The sequence below is a fragment of the Puma concolor genome, chromosome E2, assembly GCF_028749965.1.
Source record: "Puma concolor isolate L17-30 chromosome E2, mPumCon1.1.hap2, whole genome shotgun sequence".
Classification (NCBI taxonomy): Eukaryota; Metazoa; Chordata; class Mammalia; order Carnivora; family Felidae; genus Puma; species Puma concolor.
Window position 1 is genome coordinate 34219043 of NC_141681.1, and position 18430 is coordinate 34237472.

The 18430-nt window shown below is 42.3% G+C and overlaps 1 protein-coding gene across 4 annotated transcripts in view; it reads left to right on the plus strand.

The window, feature by feature from the left end:
* Nucleotides 1-2353: 2353 nt before the first annotated feature.
* The window catches only part of BRD7 (bromodomain containing 7), a 46436-nt gene continuing 30359 nt past the window's right edge, over nucleotides 2354-18430 (plus strand). For 3 of the 4 annotated variants that reach the window (XM_086689478.1, XM_086689479.1, XM_086689477.1), the window contains exons 1-4: nucleotides 2354-2648; nucleotides 3142-3350; nucleotides 15805-15934; nucleotides 16282-16339. In XM_086689478.1, the coding sequence (XP_086545604.1) occupies nucleotides 2600-2648; nucleotides 3142-3350; nucleotides 15805-15934; nucleotides 16282-16339 (446 nt within the window). In that variant the 5' untranslated portion in view covers nucleotides 2354-2599. The remainder of the gene's footprint in view (nucleotides 2649-3141; nucleotides 3351-15804; nucleotides 15935-16281; nucleotides 16340-18430) is intronic. The other variant, XM_086689480.1, reaches the window with a different exon arrangement.

An 18430-nucleotide genomic window follows, 5' to 3' on the forward strand; every position in this document is an offset into this window, starting at 1 on the left:
TGGCCCATAAGACACATAACCCAACCTAAGCCAATCAGAGCCTTTCTCTGGCATTTCTTCCTGGGTGAAGCTGTCAGAGAAGAGACTATCTTCCTAGTTATGCAGGAAGCAGCTGCTGGTAACCATGTTTTTAGCCATATAGAGAGGGAAAAAGGTGGAGCCCTACATACACAGAAACAAGACAGAGAGAGAGAGAGAGAGAGAGAGAGAGAGAGAGAGAGAGATACACCAGACAGTATCAAATTCCTGGTGCCTGTCTTCAAGCTTTACTTGAAAATCTTTTTACTTGAAAATCTTTTTACTTGAAATCTTTTTATTTACTTAAAATAATTCAGACTGGGTATCTGTCACACCCAACCATAGGGTCCTGAACTAGAAGTATAACATTTTACCGTTGGGAGTTCAAGCTAAAGCTACAAATCTTCCTGGGAGATGTGATCCAGAGGTCCAAATTCTTACTAAAGTATAAATGACTAAGATCCTTTCTTGAGAGAAGGCTGTGATATGGGTTTATCTGAAAATACACAGGGCATCATAAGGTTAAAAGTAGAGACTGTCAAGACATCCTTCACCTTATTCATGTGTAAAAAGAGCTTGTGATTCAAATCAGAAAACCTTGAATTTGAGTGCAGGCTCTGCCACTAACTGGCAAACCTACTTCACTTCTCTGGGCGCTCATTTCCCCATCTTTAAAATGGGAATAATAATGTCTCTGCACTTCCTGTCTTACAATGCTGTCATATAGAAAAATATCAACATTATTTTGTTTCCCGCAGCCAATGTCCCTAGATGTGCTATATTAAATACATCTTAATACTATATTTGGGTATATGCCAATGAGCAGAAATGTGAACAACATCTCTCCAGTAGGACTCAGCACCTGAGGATAAGAGTGAGTGAGAAAGTCTTAAAACAGCCTCAAGGGGTAGACGTCCATCTTCAGAGCAATGGTGTTAGTCTGGGCCCCCACTTGGTAAAGTCTGACATACTTTCATCGGTGTGTGGGTGTGTGTGTGTGTGTGTGTGTGTGTGTGTGTGTGTGTGTGCAAATTTATACTTTTCTAAATCGTCTCTTTCTTTTCATTTTTTAAAAATTTCACAGGCATGTGATGGGGCGCTTGGATGGCTCAGTCGGTTAAGGGTCCAACTTCGGCTCAGGTCATGATCTCACGGTTTGTGAGTTCGAGCCCCGCGTCGGGCTCTGTGCTGCCAGCTCAGAGCCTGGAGCCTGCTTCTGATTCTGTGTCTCCCTCTCTCTCTGTCCCTCCCCCACTTGCGCTCTGTCTCTGTCTCTCAAAAATAAATAAATGTGAAAAAAAATTTAACATGCACGCGAGAAAAAACGTCAAACAAAGAGAGAAGCATAAAACTAATACAATCCACTTCAGCACCACTGGAGCCTTTTCATCCAGATCTTAACTTTTATTTCTATATATGGATCTTACCAAACACACTCGGCTTCATACTTCGTTGGTGTTGTTTTCATTACAGTTTGGGAGGCCTTTACATATCAGCACATAAGTTTGGTGGGTTTTGGGGAATTTTGTTTGTTTTGTTTTGTTTTAAAGATTAGAATCCTTCAGTTACCTAGCATCCTGGGTTTGCTAGATCTGGCATCCAGTACAGGGTTCAATACATATTGTTAAAAGGAAAACATAAACAAGGGGAAGAGGGAAAGAAGAGAGAAGTCAGGGGAGTGGGAAGGGTGATAAAAAGAAAAGAAAAGGAAGGGGAAAAAAGGAAAAGAGGTAGGAGGATGGAGGGAAGGGAGAAAGAGGGGGGAGAAGAGGGAAAGAGAGGAGGGAGGAAGGGAAGGGACACAGAGACAGAGAGGAAAGGAGGGAGAGAGCGAAAACAAAGGCAGATAGAAGCAGAGGAAGAGAGGGAGAGAGAGAGACAGTGATACAGAAAACAGCGAGAGAGCAAGGGAAAGAGGGACAGAGAGGGAGGGAGGGAGAGGCGACAATCAGACAGACTGAGTCTCAATCTCAGAGAGACAGAGAGAGAAAGGAGAGAAGGGAGGAAGGGAAGAGACACAGGGAAGGGAGGAAGAGAGGCGAGAAGAGGGAAAGAGAGAGGAAGCGAGAGAGAAGAAGAGAGAGAGAAGTGGAGAGAGAAACAGAGATAAAGGAGGGAGGGAAGAAAGACAGAGATGGAAGGAAGAGAGGGGAAAAGAGGGAAAAAGAGAAAGGACAGGAAGGGAGGGAGACCAGAGGGCAGGGGGACTCTGAGCCGTGGACGCCGCCCCGCCCCCAGCCCCGCCCCCAGCCCCGCCCCCGGGGCGCGGGCTGCGGCGCCACCTCCAGCCGCCAGGAGCCGCCACGGGCAGCCAGCAGCACCCTGCGCGCTCGGCGGACCCTCTCTCCCGCCTCAACGCCGGCCGCTCGCCGCCTCGCCGCCGCTCTCGGGCTCGGGCCGGGTCTCGCGCGCAGTCTTCTCGTGAGGGGCCTCGCGCCGCCCGGCGCACGCTGCCCCCCTGCCTCGGGGCGCGGGGTCTCGCGGGCCCCGCTCCCGCCCTCCGCTCGCCTGGCCCGGACCGGAAGCGGCGCCGCACGGCCTGGGCCTGGCGCGGGGGGCGGGCACCGGGGCCCGGTCCGACATGGGCAAGAAGCACAAGAAGCACAAGTCGGACAAACACCTCTACGAGGGTGAGGAGCTGGCCGCGGTGGGGGGCGGCGGCTCTGGGGAGTGTGTATGTGGCGGGGGGGGGGGGGGGTGGGGGAGGGTTCTCGCTCCTTCGAGACCACCCTCGAGCTCCCGAGGCGGGCCGGGGGCCGCACCTCCCACGGGCAGGCCGGGGACGCGCGAAGGGGGAGCGGCCCGCGGGAGGCCGCGCAGACCCCTCCCAGGCGGGGGCGGCATTCGAACCCAGGACCCCTGACCCCCCCCCCCCCCCCCGGCGGGGCTCTTGTTGGGAGGTGTGAGACGGCCCCCAGAGGCCCGCAGCGTTCGGGGCACACATTCGGCGAGTGTCCGTCAGTCAACAGGTGCTTCGCGGGGCGCCCACTGCGCGCCCAAAGCCGCCCCGGCAGTGGCTCCCCCTTCTCCCCCTGCCCGTCCCCCTGCCCGCGGTGCCTCTGCATCGTGGATGCTGGCCGGCGCGTCCCGCCCGTAATCGAGGCTCTGTCCTTTTGTTTTAAGAGTATGTAGAGAAGCCCTTGAAGCTGGTCCTTAAAGTGGGAGGGAACGAAGTCACCGAGCTCTCCACGGGCAGTTCGGGGCACGACTCAAGCCTCTTCGAGGACAAAAACGATCATGACAAACACAAGGACAGAAAGCGGAAAAAGAGGAAGAAAGGAGAGAAGCAGGTTCCAGGAGAAGAAAAGGGGAGAAAACGGAGACGAGTAAAGGTAAACGTGGCTGCGGTGCTTCGGCTCTGCTGGTGGTGCCACTTTTTAAGAGTTCCCGCCTCCCGCTGCCAACCTAACTTGATTCTCTCCGTGTCTGGCGAGACGCTGAAACGCCTTTACGGCTGTCTTGTTTTGAGGAAGAGCAGGGCAGCCTAGAAACATGAATCAGTTGGGAGTTTCAGCAACTCTTGATTTATTTATACTTAGTTACACTCACAGCTGAGTCCTGATTTTCAAGAGCCGCGTCAAAGAGCATTTGCCCATGTAGGAAAAGTGGAAGTCGTGCTCGAAGCAGCCTCAGGTTTGTCAACAACAATAGTCGTTTCAAAAGTGAACGGGATTTTGCTCCGAAGTAAATACTGTAATGCCAGATATATAATGAGCAGCTTTCATCTTAAAACGTGAATCCGTTGAAGAGGAAATCTGATCAGAGACCTTTAAGGGACATGATGCCAGTGGTAAAAATTGTCATTTTCCTAACCATCTGCAGTTCACAGAAAAGGGAGGGAAAGTAGCCGCTGTCTTGGTTCACAGGCTCGGCAAACATGCCCGGAATTAGCCTAGACTTCTGCACTTCCCAGATTTAACCGGTCACTGAGTGGTTTATTAAATCAGTTACTGTACCTTGAAGATAGATTTCCATAAATTAGTTTTATAACTTTTATGTGTATATACATAACAGAAGTGTTCTATTCCATGTGATTAAATACCTTGATAAGTCACTAAATCTTAGGGTCCCTCTGTTTAGAATTTCCTAAATCCGTTATTTTCTGCCTCAGTTTTTAATTGCCTTTGGCTGGATTGTGACAATATATAGAACTATATAATGTTTTCTTTTGCTAAGTTATAAAAACTATTATGTGCATGTGATTTTTTTTTTTTTTAAGAAATTCAAACAATACAGAGTGAACAAAAAGGAGGAAATTTTGGGGCGCCTGGGTGGCTCAGTCGGTTAAGCGTCTGACTTCGGCTCAGGTCACGATCTCGCGGTCTGCGAGTTCGAGCCCCGCGTCGGGCTCTGGGCTGATGGCTCAGAGCCTGGAGCCTGCTTCCGATTCTGTGTCTCCCTCTCTCTCTGCCCCTCCCCCGCTTGCACTCTGTCTCTCTCTCAAAAATAAACACTCAAAAAAATTACTTAAAAAAAAGGTAACAAGCTGGGTTTTTTTCTTATTTGTAAAGTAGTTTATGAACATAGTTTTTAATTTTTTTTTTTAATGTTCATTTATTTTTGAGAGAGAGAGGGAGACACAGAATCTGAAGCAGGCTGCAGGCTCTGAGCTGTCAACACAGAGCCCGACGCCAGGCCTGAACCCACAGACCGTGAGATCGTGACCTGAGCCGAAGTCGACGCTTAATTGACTGAGCCCCCCAGGTGCCCCAGCGAACATAGTTTTTAAAAGTCAAGAGTACTTCAGAGCTTTTACACAAAAGCAGTCTCCTGCTGCAGTGGAGAGTTTTACTTCCAAAATGTTTTAGTTTTTTTCCTTTGGGTATTTGTGTCCTTTTTTTTTTTTTTTTTTTTTTTAAATTAAATTTTTTTTTTTTCAACGTTTATTTATTTTTGGGACAGAGAGAGACAGAGCATGAACGGGGGAGGGGCAGAGGGAGAGGGAGACACAGAATCGGAAACAGGCTCCAGGCTCCGAGCCATCAGCCGAGAGCCTGACCCGGGGCTCGAACTCACGGACTGCGAGATCGTGACCTGGCTGAAGTCGGACGCTTAACCGACTGCGCCACCCAGGCGCCCCTTGTGTCCTTTTTTAAATGTAGTTTATGTTATTTCCTGACTTATCAGTACGTCTTTTACTGATAAGTTACAGAAGGTGAGAACTTAAGTCAGCAGTCCAATACCGCTTCACACCCCCGATTTCCCTTCCTCCATTCTTCCAGCGTGGATGTATCACGGTTGTTGGTTAAATCAGTATTCAGTGTTTAATTGTTTTTCACTGGTGACAAGTATAGCAAACATAGAGCCGAACTTGGTCTCTTGTTAATTGCTTTCATTCGTTTGGTTATTGTGTACCAAATCTTCCCAAACTGACAGATTTATGAAACCCGTCTGATTTCTGTTTTTCACGTGGTCAAACAGTTCTCCTTTTCTTGAGACATCTATCTTGGAGCCCTCTGTGCCCTCCTGCCCTGTCTAGTCTGGTTGAGTCCTCTAAGCCTTCTGGGATCCTCCTTTGCTTCTTTCCTGGATCCCATGCCTTCTTGATTTGCTCCCTTATTCTGGTGGATTCTTAACTCTAGGAAGTTCCTAAGAAACCATTCATAGGAGGTAGGTTTTGGAAGTCCTTATGTGTTTGAATATCTTTATTCTGCCATCCTATAGTCTCACATAGATGGATGGTTTGACTCCGCATGGAATGCCAGATTGAGAATTATTGTGTCCTAGAATTTTAAAAGCATCTTGTTCTCTAATTGTCCTTTTTTAAAAAATAATAGATGTTTATTCATTTTTGAGAGAGCAAGTGTGAGCGGAGGGAGGGGCAGAGAGAGAGGGGAACAGAGGATCTGAGGCGGGCTCTGCGCGGACAGCAGCAAGCCCCATGTGGGGCTCGAACTCATGAACCGTGACATTATGACCTGAACTGAAGTCCCAACACTTAACCAACTGAGCCACGCCGGCACCCCTAGCTGTCCTTGTTTTTATAGCACCCTGTTCTTATTTTTCTATGCAGTATCTTCTTTTTTTTCTCTGAGGATATTTTTTTTTCCTTTTAAGTTTTCTTTTGCTCCTTGCTTTGTATCTCCAGTTCTTCGGTTTATTTTCTTGGTCCTCCTTTTATGTTAACGGCATCCCTTAGATACCTGTTGCGCCTTCCTAGTCTGTATTTCAGTGTGAAGCACAAAAGGGCTGATTAATAAATACTTTAATTAAAGTACTTAATTAAAGTATGAATAAATACTTTGTATTTAGTTTTCTAGCTGTAGAGTCACTAAACAAAGACCTGATCATTTCATTGGGGAACCCCCAAATGTCTGTTCTCCAGAGAAAAGTCCCTTCTTGGACAAGGATTTTACCTGGCTGCTGGTATTTTGGGGGCCAGCCAGGGAAGGGGACTGAAGGTCCTACCACCCAGTGCTCTGCATTCAGTCCAGCATCTCTCCCCACTTCTGGCTGGTATGCTGTCTGGAGACTCTGGTTCCTTATGTCTCCAAGTGTGAGCTTTTCCAGGTTTCTCAGGTTTGAACTTTTCTCTAGCTGTCCACTTCTGCATGCAGGAGGTCTCTTGCTTTCTGTGATCTGCACGCTCCTACACTTGCCTTTCATCTCCCAAATGTGTGGGTATCTTTCATCCCCTGTCATCTTGTCTGTACTTTGTTCATCTCATTTAACTGGAAGTTGAGGTCACCCCTTTTAACCACTTCTGATTTTAGTTCTGGCACCATAATGCCAGCTGATACACTCGTGTTCTTCATTTCTTCTTTTATCAATTGTCTCATTCCTTTTATTATTAACTGCGTAGTATTTTGTTATATTGATGTACCATATTTTATTTGATACTACATTTAAATGTTACAAATAAAGCTTCATTGAGCCTCGTGTACACAAATCTTTGTATACTTTTGTAAGGATATCTTCAGGATAAGTTCCTGAAATTCTCCCCCTGTGTTCCAGCCACTCTGCCCTTTCTTGACTGTGGCTCGAAATGTCATTAGCCTTCATTATATTTCGATTACCTTGTGAATTAAGATGCTTTTGCATCCATAGTCTTACTTGGACGTAACACCCTGCAGAATAGGACAAGTAGGTTGGTTTCCGTTTTATAAAAGGTAATGTGGAAACTCAGAAGTGAAGTGAATTTGCCCAAGGTCCCGTTTCCCCAGGACTCCGAGACCATGGGACATTCCAGATTCTCTGGGGTGTCATTGGTTCTGTAGAGGCTGTTTGGGCCATCCCTTCTTTGCAGGTCAGACCAGGGATGGGGGAGGGGGTTCTTTTACTAGTGTTGTCTAGGAAGGGAGACTTCCGGACGCTCCTCTCTGAGCTACGTTCTGGATCTCTAGGGAATTTTAGGAACAGCAGTTGCCTCTGGTCTCTTCTTGGGGAGAAGCAGCTGTGTAACAGACATGGGCCTGGAAGGGGCTGGGGTATGTGTGGTTCTAAGGGACTGGTGATTCTTCTGGCCATTCTTTGTGGCAGGAAGAAGGAAGGATGCAGGGAAAGGATAAAACTTGCCATTTTAAAGCGTTTTTCTGAAAGGCATACATAACTTCTGTGTTTCATCAGCTACAACTTAACCACATGGCCACCCTAGCTGCTAGGGAGGCTGGGAAATGTCTTTTAGTTGGAGAAGGAGGTGGGGCTTTGTACCCTAATAAAGATCAGGAATCTGTTACTTAGGGAAGAAAAGGAAAAGGTAAAGTTTGGGGGAAGCACACACACTTACAACATAAAACCCTATAATTTTTCCAAAGTGTTGGATTTAAATGAGTTTCTTCTCTTGAGTAGGAAAGGCCCTGGTTATATTAGTTTAAAATGGCCAAGCAGTTACGATCGATAGTATTTCTCTGTGTAGCACAGTGGCATTTAATACCAGCCAGAACATTACGAGTACAACATCCCTTTGTTTTAATCAGGCCATGATCTAGATACCACCCCTCTGAAAGTGTGTTGGCTAGTTTTTCCCCCCTGAGCATTCGAATGCTGAGTGATTGGCAAAGAATTTGTGTGCTGGTATAACTCTTAATATATTTCCTAAAGATTCAGCTTTACATTTGCAAGTCCTTTATTTCCAATTTCCACATCATATAAAAAATATATAAGGCACCTGGCTCAGTCAGTTAAGCATCTAACTCTTAATTTCATCTCAGGTCATGATCTCCCAGTTTGTGAGTTCGAGCCCCTCACTGACAGTGTGGAGTCTGCTTGGGATTCTCCTTCCCTCCCTCTCTCTCTGCCTTTCCCCCTCTCATGCATACACACACTGTCTCTCCCTCTCTCAAGATAAATAAACTTTAAATAAAATAACAGCTGATGAATAAATGCTTCTATCATTTGGTCTAGTAATATAAGCATGAGAGGACAATGAAGTAAAACTGAGGGGCAATAAGTAAAATTCTGTGGGATGCCTGGGTGGCTCAGTTGGTGCAGCATCTGACCCTTGATTTCAGCTCAGGTCTTGATCCCAGGGTCGTGGGGCTGAGCCCTGCGTGGGGCTCTGCACTGAGTATGGAGCCTGCTTAAGATTCTCTCTCTCTCTCCCTCTCTCCCTCCCTCCCTCCCTCCCTCCCTCCCTCTCCCTCTCTCCCTCTCCCTCCCTCTCCCCCTCCCTCTCCCTTCCCCCCTCCCTTCCCCCTCCCCCCTCTTCCCTCCCCCCTCCCTCTCCCTGTCTCCCCACCACCCCCGCTTGCGTGCTCTCTCTCTCAAATTAAAAATTTTTAAATGTCAGTGGATTTTTGGTTTGCTTCTATTTCTTGGCTATTATAAATAATGCTGTTGTTAACCCGAGTATGTAAGTATCTCTTTGAGAACTTGCTTTCAGTTCTTTTGGATATATATCCAAAAGTAGAAGTGCCAGATCATCCTGTCTTCTCTTTTACAGATGAGAAAACTTAAGGCTCAGAGAGCTTAGTCACTTGCTCAAAGTTGCATAATCAGTGCCAGAACAGGAACTCAAACCCTGCCCCTTAAATAGGTCTGTAGTGTGAAAGAGTTGTTAAAATGGACACTGACCTCCACACCCTTCACAGTACATGGAAAATTAAAATCAGTGCCCTTAACAGAGGGGGCATTCTAGTTCTGAGTCTCTTGAGAGTCCCTGGGGCTGGGTGGGGGGAATCACAGAAGATTTTGCTTAGGCGGTTGCATTTGAGCTGGTCTTGAAAAATCAGAATATAATGATGTTACACTACATGTTCAAGCAATGGGATAAACTATGTACTCTGAGCTATTATTGTAATATAGGGATATTCTTTTCATCTTGTATGATTACAGGTAAGGAATCATGGGGCACCTGTGTGGCTCAGTTGGTTAAGCATCCAGCCTCGGCTCAGGTCATGGTTTCACAGTCCATGAGTTCAAGCCCCACATTGGGCTCTGTGCTGACAGTGCAGAGTCCACTTGGGATTCTCAATCTCTTTCTCTCTTTCTCTCTGTCTGCCCTTCCCCTGCTTGCATGTGCACATGCCCTCTCTCTCTCTCTCTCTCTCTCTCTCTCTCTCTCTCTCTCTGTCTCAAAATTAAAAAAACAACAACCAAAAAAAAAAAATTAACATTCGAGCGTTTACTGTATGCCAGGCACAGTTCTGAGTTCTTTACATTTACTATTTTAATTCTTACAAATAGCTCTGTGGAGTAGGTGCTGTTAGTATCTCATTTTATTGCTGAGTTAATTAAGGCATAGAGGATGAGGTAGCTCATAACTAGAGAGAAAAAATGGATGACTGTAATCATTAAGCAAAATGGAAATTCTGTCAAAACACAACTCATTGATTTGTTTGGTATGACATCTGCCAAAGCCAGGATCTCCCAGCAGAAAATCCTCCCACTCTGGTTTCCTCTGGAGGTTGTCCTCTTTAAAAAAAAAAAAAAAAAAAAAGTTTATTATTATTTATTTTTATTTATTTTTTTTAGTAATTTCTGTACCCATTGTGGGGCTTAAACTTACAACTCCTATAACAAGAGTCATATGCTCTTCCAACTGAGCCAGCCTGGTACCCCTAAAGTTTGTTTGTTTGTTTGTTTGTTTTTTTAAGTAGGCTCCACACCCAGCGTGGGGCTTGAACTCATGATCCTGAGATCAAGTCAAATGTGCTTCCAAATGAGCCACCTACATGCCCCTACTTATTTATAGTAATCTCTGCACCCAAAATGGGGCACAAATCCACGACCCCAAGATCACGAGTCACACGCTCTTCCAGATGAGTCAGCCAGGCACCTCTAGAGAAAGAAAGACTGTTATGAGTGTAAGAGTAGTGTTGCTCCTCTGATGGAAAGGCTGTTTATTCATTTATTTACTCAACAGACATTTACCAGGCACCTCTTACATGCCAGACTCTGTTATTAGACTCAAATGATGAAGGTAAATAAAATACAGTTCCTGCCCTACAGGAGGAGCTCAGAGTTGAGCTGGGGAATCAGATGTGAAAGGAGAGCTAAACTTCATGGCCTGGTAAATTCTAGTAGAGGTATGAATCAAGGTATGTTCTGGGAGTCCAGGGGAAACTGTTTCTTGTTTTCCCTTGGGGAGCCGGGGGAAGGCATCAGAGGTACAGACTAAATAGGCAGCACATGCTGTCTTCAATCTAAGGCCAAAAATGATGTGTCACTTTGAGGTAGTAAGACTGATTTTTCAATTAAATTCAAAATCACCTGTTAAATTCTAAAATTGTTTTGCGGATTGGAAGCATTATTTGAGTATACCTAGAAATCTCTGTATCTGTATCCCTTCCAAAAGTAGCTGAAAGACAGTACTTATCACTAAGGACTTCAGCTGTTAATTTGTGTGCTTTCACATTCCCATTCCATGCTGCCTCCTGTAATTAATTCTGCAAGTATTATGCATAAGGCATTGTTGAGCTTGGAGGTACAGCACTAAAAATGACATGGGACCCTGCCCACAAGGAACTCTAGTGAAGAGGCAGATGTGTTTATAGTGCAATGAGTGTTATAATATTAATAATATGAGCAAAGATTTGCTTCAGAAGTGTCATTCACAAATTAATAACTTGCCATTGAGTTGTGAATAAATTAGAGTCTGAAATTAAGTACAGTGTGTTTGTAGTTACAGAAATAGCCACTGTTCCTCTCTCCTGCCTGGACCTTCTTGCGCACAGGATATTTCCTCTGCCTGGAATGCTGTTTCCACCCACCCACCGCCACCCCCAGCCTGGCTAAATTCTGTCCTTCAGATCTCAGCTCAGATGTTACTTCCTCGTAGAAGTCTTCCCACACTTGTCCAGTCTAAATTAGATTCACCCAACAGTTATTCTCTCCATGGATTCTGTTTGGGTCTTTTTAATGAGTTGTTTAATGTGTGTCTCTGCTGTTACACTGTCAGCTTCCTAAGGGCAGGGCTGTGTGTGTGTGTTATCCACCAGTGTTTATCTATACAGTAGAACCTTATTTTTTTATTGAATGCATGAATGAATGAGTGTACAATATGGGCAAGTGCTTCGCTGAAATTTCACATATACTGTCTTATTTCATCCTCAGAACAATCTTCTGAGGTATGTATTGTATTGCAAAGATAAGAAAATTAGTCCCCTCCCCCAAATTATATAGTTTATCCATAATTTCATGGCAAATAAGTGGCAAAGCCAGAATCTGAGCCTATTTATAAACTATAACTGTAAACCCTTCTTCCTTGGCTACCTAAAGTTAAATGGCTCCAGTATCTTTGTGTCGTTTTCTATATGTAATTGGCAAAATGCGTTAACTATTAAGCATAACTGTATTAACTTTTGGTTTTACATATCTGTGTGACTTTAGTAAGGGACGTTCTCAGTAAGATTCTTTAACTATGTTCTGAATCATGAAGAAGATTAGAAGGTTGGAATCAGAATTTTAAGTGGAGAGAGAAGTGTAGAGGTCAAAGCCTCTTGTTTTGTGGGTGAAACTGAGTGAGTGAGTGGGATAACTTGTTCAGGGTCACATTCTGGTAAACTAGAAGGCAGGTCTCCTAATTCCTAGTCTGGCAGTAACATGTTACTGAATATCCATGCAGTTTAGGGTGCTTTCCAAGTATAGGTTTTTGTATTCTTTTTCTCTTTAGGACTGTAGCCCAGAAGGTTATATTCTCTTGCCATTCTGAATATTAAGGTGGTTAACGTAGACCAGGCTGACAGGATAAAGTGACCAGGTAGTACCATCCTTTGGTACTTTTTCAACTTTTCTATTTCTTGACCTCATTTCACCATTCCATTGATTCTAAGATAGATAAAATCAAAGTTAAATCTCTATCTTGTGGGTGATGAGAGGTCTGATGAGAATAAGTGAATTGCTTAAGAAGGTCACTGTGTGTTAAGGATGAGGCTGGGGCTAGAACTTGAGCCCATAGACCATGGGTCAGCAAACCATGGCCAGTGCACCTGGGTTTATAAATAAAGTTTTGTTGGAATACGGCCACACCCATTCATTTATGTATTGGGTAGGGCTGCTTTCACGCTACAACAGCAAAGGTTAGTAGTTGGGACCTTAGGACCACAAAGCTAAATTATATGCTGTCTGGCCATCTACCAAAAAAAGTTTGCCAACTCCTGCTCTAGATTCCTGGCACTATAGCCCTGGTTCTTTCCACCTAGGAGAGTGCTTATTGCCTTGCAACTGTCCTCACTTCACAATTTACATTTCATAGGAAGGAATCTGTGTCTCTAGGGGGTCTTTTTCCATTGAACAGAAGGAAATTTTCTAGCCTACAAAAGATTGATGCCAGTTGTTCTGATTGATGGCAAAAAACCCACAAAACTTTCCAGAATCAAAATTTGCTGCTCTAGAGTATGGCATGAAGTCATAAAAATAGACACCAATCAACTTGATGATAACTGAGATCAAGAGCACTATGAGTACAGTTTATATAGCATTTTTCTCTGGAGCCTTGAAGCCAGTCATATATTCTATATTAGATGCTTTGGACCCTGAGAATAGAAGCTCTGTATCAGTGATCCTGAAAGTGTGATTCCTATAGCAGCAACACCCACAAGGCCTGGAAACTTGTTATTAATGCAGACTCATAGGCTCTACCTTAGACCTACCGGATGGGTAATCCCAGAAACAGGGCCAAGACATTAGTGTTTTAACAAGACCTTCAGATGATTCTCCTGTACACTGAAGCTTGAGATCCATAATGGGCACTCAGAATTTGTACTTCTAGCAACTTCCCAGATAATGCTGATGGTGCTGGTCAGGGAGCACACTTTCAGAACCACTGCTCTGGATACTAGGACAATAAATTAGGACATAAGCCAAGAAAATAGTTTTGGAGTTGATAAGATCCTATTAAGAAGCTTGATTCTCAAAGGCATAAGTAGACATTTTTAGACAATTTCAGTAAAAATTTAATTAAAAAAAAAAGAAAACACAATAATAAAACTAGCACCTGGATACCAACCATCCAGCTTTAGCTTTTTTTTTACCTTTTACTTGATTTTTTGGTTTTTGGCTTTGGCTTTTTGTTTGTTTTTGTAAAGAAATAGGGGCACCTGGGTGGCACAGTCGGTTGAGCATCTGACCTTTGATTTTGGCTCAGGTCATGATCCCAGGGCCATGGGATGGAGCCCTGCTGACAGCACAGGGCCTGCTTGGGATTCTCCGTCCCCCTCTCTCTGCCTTCCCCTGTTCACCTGCTCTTTCTCTCCAAATAAATACTGAAAGAAAGAAAAGGAGGAAAGAAAGAAAGAAAGAAAGAAAGAAAGAAAGAAAGAAAGAAAGAAAGAAAGAGAGAAGAGAGGGAAAGAGAGAGAGAGGGAAAGAGGGAAAGAGAAAGAAAAGAAAGAAAAAGAAAGGGAGAGAGAAAGAAAGGGAAAGAGAGGAAGAGAGAGAGAAAGAAAGACAAGAAAGAAAGAAAGAAAGAAAGAAAGAAAGAAAGAAAGAAAGAAAGAAAGAAAGAAAAGAAAAATTATAATATAGATACAGATGAAGCTTTCTGTATATTCTTCCAGAATCCCATTCCTCTCCCTCTGTCTCCTCTCTCTCTGCCCTGGAAACCACCATTATTGTGAGTGTCCTGTGTATCAGTTGCATATTTGTTTTTGTAATTTTACCACTTCCACATACATCTGTAAATAATATACACTTACACATTTTCAAACTACAAAACCAGTATTGTAACAGTATTCTCAAGTTTTATCTCTAGAAATTATAGTTCTGAACACTCTACATCTTGATACAGTGTAACTTTAGCTTATAAATTTTACCTGCTGTGTAAATGTCATAATTTATCAATCCATTTTCCTTTTAGTAGGCATTGGATTGTTCATAATTTTTTACTATTTCAGAATGTGGCAATTAATATTCTTATACCTGCCTTCCATGTAGAGAAGTTTCTCTAGGGTATATGCCCAGGAGTAGAAAAGCTGAGAAGTAGGGTAAAGGCATCTTCAGCCTTAAAATATTGTTAATTGTTCTCCTAATGGTTGTACTTATTTACCTACCCATCTGCAAGGTGTGAGAGCCCTATTTCTCTGTTTTCATCAAAACTTGACATTTTCAGGCATTTTATTTTTTGTCACATGGAGAGCTAGGAAATGCCTTGTAGTTTCAAACATTTATAATCCCCAGAGTTCTAGGCAGCTTGAGTTAGTTGGCATGTTTTTTGATATTTCAGGTTTCTGGGAATTACCTGTGATATCCTTTACTCATTTTCTATTGGGTTATCTGCCTTTTTACCTGAATAAATGCTCTTTGCACAGTTTTTGTTAATACTCTTGAGTTTTCTGTGTTTCAAGTACTTTATGTCAGTCGATAGCTAATCTTCTCTACTCTTGGGTCATAAAGATCCTTTACTTTTATCTGAAATTTTAAAGCTTTGCTTTGTACATTTAAGTCTTTAATCTGTGTGGAATTTCCTTTTGTGTACAATATGAGGTAGAGATCTAATTTTATTTTCTTTTTCATGTAGATAACCAATTGTGCCAGCACTGCCCTTTTGTCCTTGATTTATAATGCCACCCCTGATATACCAAGACTTGTCTATGTGCACGAGTCTGTTTCTGTACTCTGCAATCTGCTCTATTGGTCTGTTTGCCCCAGTTAGTATTACAAATACTATCTGGTAAAACACATCTTATTGTGACTTTTTTCAAAACTGTGTGGATTATTCTTGATGATTCACTCTTCAAGATAAATTATATGATTGGCTTGTCAAATTTCATGAAATTCTTACAATTTTGATTGACATAACATTTTATTTATTTATTTTTAAATGTTGAGAGAGAGAGCAAGTGCACAGGCAGGGGAGGGGCAGAGAGAGAGAGAGGGAGAGGGAGAATCCCAGGCAGGCTTTGCACTGTCAGTACAGAGCCCATTGCAGAACCTGATCCCACGAACTCTGATATCATGACCTGAGCCAAAATTAAGAGTCAGTCGCTTAACTGACTGAGCCACCCAGGCGCCCCATCCTAACATTGTATTTGTAGATTACTTGGGAGAGAATTGACTATCAATTCATGAACATGGTATATCTCCTTTATTCAGGTCTTCCACAGTGACCTCTCAGTAATGTTTCATAATTTTTCCCAAAAGGTATTGGACATCTTTTATTAGATTTATTCCTAGGTATGTTTTCTTTTGTGAATAGTATTATTTTTCTAATTGATTATTTCTGAGCTATAGAAGCACTACCCGCCCCCCCCCCAGGAGCTGTTATTCTCTCCTTTTCCAGTAGATGGCAATAAAATACATTAAGATTTCATTATTAGAAATCTATTTTCTTTTAAGTAGTGTCTTGTTTTTGTTTTAAAGGTATTAATTCTGAAGTATTTCTAAATTGTTTCCCTTTGTTCCATTTAGGAGGATAAAAAGAAGCGAGATCGGGACCGTGTGGAGAATGAGACAGAGAAAGATCTCCAGTGCCAGGCCCCTGTAAGATTAGACTTGCCTCCTGAGAAGCCTCTCACAAGCTCTTTAGCCAAACAAGAAGGTTGGAATAAGTCTGAATTAACTTACTTGAATGAGGAAGCTGAAATTATTTTAAGGGTTGTAGCCCGGGAAGGTGACTGGGTTTTAGCTTTTAAGATTAAAAGCTGTATAATTGAAATTTTTTTTTTTTTAAGTTTTCTATTTTCTGTCACTGCATAAGAGCTTTAAAGTAGCTTCCATTTTGAATTGATACTCTAGTACTTCAATATATTTGTAAGATAAATGAAATTTCTGTATGAGACATTTAATGATGAGTATGAGATAAGTCATATGGAAAGAAATCAGCTAAACAATACTCTTTAGAATCTTCCTTTTGAAAACACTCTTTTCCTTTCTCCTTTACTTTAGAAGTAGAACAGACACCCCTTCAAGAAGCTTTGAATCAACTGATGAGACAATTACAGAGGTAAATGTTCTTTCCAACATTTTTTAACTTGGAAATTAAAATGAGAAATATAGGATCCAAACCACTTCTCTATTTTTGATTATTTAAAGCCACATTTTTGTGGCCTAAATCCAAATGTACTTGATTTTAAAGTGGATGATAAATATTTTGCCTGGCAATCGAAAGTACTTTAAGAAGCTGACTTTTAAATGTTCTCCTTTGGTTTGTTTTAACTGGCAACCTGAAGAGTGTTACATAATATTCTTAATGGCAGATTTCTCTTTAAACTAACTTCTGATGTTGAAGCTTTAAACCAGGAATAAATAATACAGATATTTTCACTTTGCTAATAAATGAAAATACCTTCTGTATATTTGTTTAATGCTTATCATGCAGTGAATATTCAACAATTATTAAGTCTGGGAGAAGAAACTAAGTAGGATTTGTGGCCCTCTCTTAAATGCAAAATTTTGTTCTAAAAAATTCAGTATCTAGATTAAACCAATGTTAAGTTCTTAAAGAGGAAAAGAATAACTCAGTCTTCATTAAAATACTTATTTTTGCTACTTTTCTTTGCTCAGAATTTGAGTTTTCAACCCAAAGACATTTATATTATTTGCAGAGGATTCTTGGGTATAGGCCATGCATTCTAATACTCACTCTGTTATACTTCTGTGTCAACCCCAGAACATATTATAAATCATTTTGTAAGTGAAAGCCTCTAGTGCTATCTGTATTCAACACCTGTTCAGCTTTGCAGTTAAGATCAGAAGTTAGTAGCCTCACTCCCTTTTTGGTGTTACAGAGTAATTGAGAAATACACTTGAATAAGTCATTCACTGTTTGTCCCAAAAATATGAACAGGTAAGCATTAGGTATTCCAACTCTATTGGAATGCTCGACTATGAAGTGTTGGGGCTGCCTTTTAAATTTTTCTTCTTATGACATGATCAGGATGTAGGCTAATGAAATCTTTTAAGTAGATTTCTTAAAAGAAATCTACTTAACAAGGTCTCTCTTAGTCCAAGGATATTCACATTTCTCAGAACACTTTGGGAATTAGAACCCAGAGCCGCATTTTTTGAATAGTATGTAGAGATCCGTTATCCTTAAGACTCAGCGCAAATGCTGGTAAATAATGTAATTGATTAGGACCATATTAAAATGACTGATTTTAGGGGGTGTAGGTAATTTGCTCTGAAGAGGTCCTCCAGAGATGATTAGTGTTGTTATTCATAGTAACTACTGTGGACAGCACACAGTTGTATGTAGCAGTTCCAGACTGAGTATTTTTGCTTATTCTTTATTTTTTAATCTCATTGCTTAGGCATCCTGCTAGAGAAGAACAAATATCTAAGGTTATATTCCAACTCTATCTTTTATCACATTTATGATCTAGAACAAATGATTTGCCCTCTGAGCCTTAGTTTCCTCATTTCTTTTTTTTTTTTTTTTTAATTTTTTTTTTTTCAACATTTATTTATTTTTGGGACAGAGAGAGACAGAGCATGAACGGGCGAGGGGCAGAGAGAGAGGGAGACACAGAATCGGAAACAGGTTCCAGGCTCTGAGCCATCAGCCCAGAGCCCGACGCGGGGCTCAAACTCACAGACCGCGAGATCGTGACCTGGCTGAAGTCGGACGCTTAACCGACTGCGCCACCCAGGCGCCCCTAGTTTTCTCATTTCTAACTGAGGATACCACCACCTGTGTGGCTTTTATAAAGATTACATATAAAATAAATCAAGTACTTATCAATGGGTCTGCATGTGGTAAATACATATTAAAAGTTGCTGCTTTTATTATTTTTTAAACCATTTTTATTAATATAAGTATTTGCAGTATGAAAACTTTGGTATGCCAAATTGCCAGAGGAAAAAAAATCAGTCTAATGACCTAATTGTAGAGCAATGGTTCTCAACCCTGTCACTACTGGAGTTACCAATGCCAAATATTCCAACACTAATAGGAATAGTCAATCATACAAGTACCAATGTCTGCACCAGCCCTCCTTCCCAAAAGATTCTGTCGTGGGTCTAGGCTGAGCCTCCTCCTCCCCTCCCTACCCCCCACCTAGAATTTTTTTTTTTAAGGCTCCTCTATTGGTTCTGT